This window comes from Morone saxatilis, unplaced genomic scaffold (assembly GCF_004916995.1).
Source record: "Morone saxatilis isolate NCDOM2014 unplaced genomic scaffold, NCSU_SB_2.0 Contig23, whole genome shotgun sequence".
NCBI classification, from domain to species: Eukaryota; Metazoa; Chordata; class Actinopteri; family Moronidae; genus Morone; species Morone saxatilis.
The window spans coordinates 2098191-2104659 of NW_023339796.1; the positions used below are offsets into that span (position 1 = coordinate 2098191).

At 43.9% G+C, this 6469-nt stretch overlaps 1 protein-coding gene across 6 annotated transcripts in view; it reads left to right on the plus strand.

Moving 5' to 3' along the window:
- The window catches only part of zmynd11 (zinc finger, MYND-type containing 11), a 21773-nt gene extending 15304 nt beyond the window's left edge, over positions 1 to 6469 (plus strand). For 3 of the 6 annotated variants that reach the window (XM_035671469.1, XM_035671473.1, XM_035671474.1), the window contains 9 exons: positions 530 to 617; positions 1180 to 1235; positions 1403 to 1480; positions 1826 to 1944; positions 2207 to 2615; positions 4113 to 4187; positions 5080 to 5385; positions 5478 to 5663; positions 6291 to 6469. In XM_035671469.1, coding sequence (XP_035527362.1) covers positions 530 to 617; positions 1180 to 1235; positions 1403 to 1480; positions 1826 to 1944; positions 2207 to 2615; positions 4113 to 4187; positions 5080 to 5385; positions 5478 to 5663; positions 6291 to 6413 — 1440 coding nt within the window. In that variant the 3' untranslated portion in view covers positions 6414 to 6469. The remainder of the gene's footprint in view (positions 1 to 529; positions 618 to 1179; positions 1236 to 1402; positions 1481 to 1825; positions 1945 to 2206; positions 2616 to 4112; positions 4188 to 5079; positions 5386 to 5477; positions 5664 to 6290) is intronic. The other 3 variants (XM_035671471.1, XM_035671470.1, XM_035671472.1) reach the window with 3 other exon arrangements.

Here is a 6469-nt window from a genome sequence, read left to right on the forward strand (position 1 = left end):
TATGAGTGTGTGAGGTGTGTGAGTGGTGGAGTGTGTGTGAGTTTGTGGGAGTGTGTGTGAGTGTGTGTGAGTGCTGTGGTGAGAGTGTGTTGAGAGTGAGAGGTTCAGACAGGACTCTGCTGTGCTGTGGTCAAGTGTGCATCACACCCAGCCTCTGCCAGACCACTGGAGCACTGCCCAGACCTGGTGTGGTGTGTGTAGTGTGCTGTGCTGGTGTGTTGTAATAATACACTGCTCTCCTGGACCCTTATGTTGCGTCACAACAAACGCATGTGAATATGTCTCCTTTGTTACTCTCCCTCACCCTCTCTTTTCTGACAACACACTTACTACCTCCTCTCTCTCTCTCTCTCTCTCTCTCTCTCTTCTCTCTCTCTCCTCTCACTACTCACTCACTCACTCACTCACTCACTCATCACTTCATCAACTCACTTTCTCTCTCCTCTCTTCTCTCTCTCTCTCTCTCTTCCTCTCTCTCTCTCTTCTCTCTCTCTTTCTCTCTCTCTCTCTCTCTCTCTCTCTCTCTCAGAACTTGACTGAAGGAAAATATAAAACCTTTGAGGAGTTCAAAGCAGACGCTCAGCTGATTGTTCACAACACCGCCATCTTGTATGGAGGTAGGTCAAAGTCGTACACACATATAATATATATGAGTGCAGGGCTGCAAACTAATTATCATTTGTATTGAGTAATCTGTCGACTATTTTCTCAATAAATCAATCACTGACTGTAGTTAGATTAATGTTGAGACCCTGGGGCTCTAGTTGACTGTGGTTTCTTTTGCATTTAGCATTGAAATTTAGTAGTGCTGATACAGTAATATCAGTTAGTTGCACACTTACCAACCCTCCCTTTCCCGGTTTCCTCCCGGGGTCACTTCTCCCTTCAGTTCTCCTCTATTTCTCATGATTTGACACATTTTCCCTGTGCAGTGTATAACTGCTGAACTGGCCTATGCAGAGCTTCTGTTTATTATAATGAACCCACTCTGCTGTGGCTGTTACTGTTATCACCTGGACAACAATGAATGAAATCCTCCCTATTGTCATTTTATACCAGATTTATCTCCATTATCTGGAAAACAAGATGGAAAGTAATTTGTGTTATTGGTTTTAAGAGATGGCAGTTACAATCTGGATAATGTGTAATACCTGCTGAGTGTTCTTCTGTTTGTTGCAGTTCACAGTGACCAGGCAGAGATTGCACGGCTGCTCTTCAGCGACACATGCCATGAGGTACTTCAGTGAATTAAAACGTAGTTTAGTTTTAATGTTAAGAGCTTGTTGGTGTATGTCTCCTTTTAATTTTAAATTAAAGTTTAACACTGAACTTTTCTTTTCTTACCCTTCTCCCTCTTTTGTTCCCTCATTCCTTCTCTCTTCATCCTTCTTGTCTCCTCCAGTTGAATGAGTTATTGTTGTGTAAGAACTGTTTCTACCTGTCGAACGCCCGGCCAGACAACTGGTTCTGTTATCCCTGTGTGAGTACCAAACCCGCTCCATCAGGCCCAACTACGGCGCCCCCTGGGTCAGACTGTATTTTGTAACAGATGCAGCAACACATAGTTTTATCTTTTCAATGTTTTTGTTTCAGCAGAAGCATTACTTTTATACTACTGTTATTATTGGTAGCAGTTGTAAGATACAATTATAATTCTATTTAATATTAATGTCACAAAACTGATAATTTAATGGATTAAAGCTATTCTGGAGTGGCAGATAAGCCCAGCCCATGTCAGCCCAGTGTCACTATTGGTTACAAATACACTGCTGGGTCGTATCTTTGGTCTATTAGGTTTCTTTTTGTGTGTGTGTTACCTCGGCAGAGCCCCAACCACGACTTGGTGTGGGCCAAGATGAAAGGATTTGGCTACTGGCCGGCCAAAGTCCTTCAGAGGGAGGACAACCAGGTGGACGTACGCTTCTTTGGCCACCAGCACCAGAGGTTAGCACAGCTGGCAGACGTCACAACACACTGCGTCACTTCTCATAGCAGCAGTTTGTGTTACTTATTACTACAAGACATCGTTAGTTTGTTATTCTTCTCAATGAGGACTGTTACTGTTCTCACAGGTGTGCACACCGTTCATAAAGCGGTTGCACTAAATGTAGCACTGGAGCACCGGTATGTCAGATCAAAACAAATGGATGCCACCAGATTCCACTGACAAAACCAGTAATTGTACAATGTACCTTGTCTTCCCCAGAGCTTGGATCCCCGCGGACAACATCCAGGACATCAAGGTGAGCGTCCAGCAGCTGCAGGTGAAGCGCAGCAACGGCTGGAAGAAGGCGTGCGAGGAGCTGGAGGTGTACCAGCGCTTCCTTAGGGAAGGACGCTTCTGGAAAACAAAGATGGAGGACGCCAACATGCCACACCAGCATCTCCAGCAGAACCAGAGTCAGAACCAGAGTCAGAACCAGAGTCAGAGTCAGAGTCAGAGTCAGAGTCAGAGCCAGAGTCAGAGCCAGAACCAGAACCAGAACCAGAACCAGAGCCAGCGGCAGCAGCAGCAGCAGGAGGGCAGCGGGAGGACGGACAGGCTGGAGCGGACAGACGAAGCCGAGTCCAGCATCTCCTCCACCAGCAACGAGCAGGTCCGACATGTAAGTGGGGTCAGTTCAGTCGATGGCTGCTTCTTTAAATCGAGATTGTTTTGTTCTTTTCAGTGTACAAATGACAAGATGCATCATGCTGAATGTGCTGATACATGTGACAGAACTGGGTCTTTGTATCTGGAGTTTAAATGCAACTCATACAGCAGCAATAAACTGCAACGAGCAGCTGTGATCACGTCCCTCTGCACAGCGCAGAGACGTCCCACTGCACTGGAAGTTAGACCTGCATTCAACCACTCAACCTCATGGGCCAGGAGTCCTCGTTGTTTTACTCCAGTACGTTAGGTTTCATCAGAGATGTAATAACAATTTAAGGTATGCAATTTGCCATGTTAAAACTGTCTTCCTAAACCAAGTGACGAGTCAGCTACACTTGTGAAATGCCTTCAGGAAGTGTATGAGGTAGCACCATTATCTGATGAATGTAGAAGAATTAATTTGAGGACAGACAGACAGACAGAGGGTTCTTGTCAAAGCTACCAGGTCTTTACAGAAGACTGGAACAGTTTCAGCTCATCCAGAAGTCTCCCACACCTGACTCTCACTTTCAGAAGCACCAAATTGCTCCGGTTAGATGTGTTAAAAAGCTCTCAGGTCATCTTGCACTGGTCAGACATTTCTGGTTCCTTCCTGCTGGATCTGAAAGTGACAGTGAGTGGTTGTAATCAGGCTCTCTCTTTATTTATGTGACATTTTCCTTTGTGCATGAAATGTGCTCTGTGAAGTTTGTTTCGTCAAGCTCTTGCTGCCTAGTTTATTCTCGTCTTTCTGTCATCTTGACTTTGTTTTGTTCTCCGCAGCTAATGTTCACAGACAAGTCAAACAGCTACCACGACAACAAACAGCATCTCTCACTGTCACAACACATTGAACATTCACGCCTTTATTTGTGAGTCTTGTTAACACCAAACTTCCTCTGAGGGTTCCTCTTTGATTGTACCTCCCTATCACATCTGTCAATATTAACATGAATCCACCGCATGCTGCGGACAAACACCAACCCAACGGGTTCAGACAGAAGGGGTAGAATGGAAAAATAAGAAAATAAAAGAGCAGTACAAAGACAACAAAGTCACCAGGTGAAATATATTTACATTAAAATGACACAAACTGAAATACTGTAAGGATAAATACAGCAAATAGTGCCATCTGGTGGCTGAACGTTGTTAGTACAACATGGTACTGGCATTTAAAATGATTCATTATTCAGTTTGGATCAAAAAGACATTGTGATGCTCTTTATGGTTTTCCTTTCAGTCTTATTTTCTACTCTTCCTGGTTAATGGATTTAAGATGAATTTTCTCAAGAGTCTGAAGACTTTCGTCAGTGTACAAAAGTGATAAAACACATAATTAATAGCTTTTGGAACTGTTTTTCCCCACAGACACACTTTCTCAGTCTACACTGAAAGAAACAACTTGGTGTTGGTGTTAATTTACCAAAAGTTTATTTTGTAATAACTTATATAAACTCTTTTTTTATCTTTTTCCCAGCTCAAAGGCAGCCAGGAGCCCAAGGCTAAGAAAAGTCGTCGATCTCAAATGGTCGAGCCCAAAGAAGAAGTCAGTGTAAGTTAGACTACAGAAATCACCCTGCGGTCACACTGACTGTTATAACTGATACATTTACTGTCTATCTTGGTTGATATTAGCTCATTGCAGATATATAAGAAAGGATATTTGTACAGATATTATAGATACTTTTTAGGTTATTAGAAAAACAAAACTTTGAGTGTGTTACATTCATTCATGTAAAACATTTCTGCTCTCTGTTACTGCTGTTGGACTCAAACACAGTATTGGGGCTTAAATCTTGGTTATAAGATTAAATGTTACCAGTGTTAAACCTAAAAACTGAAAGTTGGCGCTCAGCTTGCTTGTTTTCTATTTAATATTACTACACCAGCTTCAGGCCAAGTTTCAGGGAAATGTTGAGACCGATAATGAGTCCAAATGTTTTGTTTCCTGGAAGCTAAGGAAGGGCTTAAAAATCATTCAATTAAGCTTCCTTACAAAAGAACTAGCTACCGTCAGCAGGAACTTCAATGAATTAACCATTTTTCATTGTTTAATACAGCCATCCATTTTACACCATTTATTCAGGTCACTGACCCCCAATTTGAGAGGATTTGGTCTTAAGGAATCTTCTAAAGTCAATCAATCAATGATCAAATTATCAAACTAGAATCACAATAAATGACAGTTAATCAAAGCAACCAACCGGATTTCTTCCCTTGTTCCAACTTCCAACAAAAAAATGTGAGATATATATGAAATATTTAATATTATACAACCAACTCAAGGACCCCACTTTGTAAAACAGTAGAATTATTTCATTACACAGTGATGGAAAAATGTGATGATGAAGAACTCTAGCCCATATCGTCCCCGCTGGTTTTCTACTGCTGTTAACTCGTGTTCTGTGTGTTGATAAAAAATCTCAAACCCTTAAAACCTACAGCGTGTCCCATCCTCTCCTCCCCGCCAGGACCCGGAGCCAGAGATGGAGGCGGTCAGCTCCAGCCAGGAGATCCCGGTGTCCTCGGCGCCGCAGCAGCCGGAGAAGCTGTCGGTTTCCACGCAGACCAAGAAGGCCAACGGAGGGTCGCCACGCACGCTGCACCGCGGCACACAGACCAACAGCGACGGCGCCTGCCAGAACATGTGCCACGAGAAGTACACGAAGGTCTTCAACGACGTCAAGGAGATGATGAAGGCGGACAACAAGAGGGAGACGGAGAGGGTGGTCAGGGAGGCTCTGGAGAAGGTGCGTTGAAGCGCAGAAGATTGGAAACGTCGGTGTCTTGTTGAGAGTTTGAGTTAAAAACCCAGCGTGTCCCGTCTGTTCTGTCCCCTCAGCTCCGGGCCGAGATGGAGGAGGAGAAGCGGCAGGCGGTGAGTAAGGCGGTGGCCAGCGCTCAGGGGGAGATGGAGAGGAAGTGTAAGCAAGTGAAGGAGAAGTGTAAAGAGGAGCTGGTGGAGGAGGTGAAGAAGCTGGTGGCCCAACACAAACAGCTCATCTCCCAAACCAAGAAGAAGCAGTGGGTGAGTTCTGGACAAATCTGTAACCAGGTTTTATCTGCAGCTGAGGTTTGAATGTTTTTAACTAAAACTTTATTATTTCATGAGCTGAAAGCAGAGGCTTTTATTCAATCGCAAGTTTTAAAATGGTTCTGTCATCTGGAAAATACAGTAGTTTGTGCTGGCGTACGTGAAGTGCGATGGTTCACTATAAATGGCCAAAAAAAGTGAAGACCTGAAAACGAGCTGTACCCACAGACCTTACTGTCTGACAAACAGCCTCATCCTGCATTGGAAAAGTTCAAACATCCACAGAGCTGATAGAACAATGAGAAGAAATCACTGAGATTGTCAATAAAGAAGGATTTGAAATCATTAAGGATGCATTCAAAACATTACACAGACAGAGAATTGTATAAAATGTTCCTAAAATATCAAGAAAACTCATCTGTGATCAATATTCACAGGAAATAATCTGCTCACAGTTCATCATTTGTGTAACTATAACGGTTACAACAGGTTGCTTGTTGTTTGTGCTGTAGCGGAGTTCCTCTCGGCCTTTCCGCTGATTTAATGTGAATGTATTGATACTTGTAGTGCTGACTCAGCGTTAGTGTATGTTGTTGAGCGTAAAGCTTTGTGCTGTTTCAGTGTTATAACTGCGAGGAGGAGGCCATGTACCACTGCTGCTGGAACACCTCGTACTGCTCCATCAAGTGTCAGCAGGAGCACTGGCACGCCGACCACAAACGAACCTGCCGCAGGAAGAGATGAGCGAGCCCCGCCCCTTTCCGACCCAACACAGCACGCCATTGGCTCTCGCCCTCTCC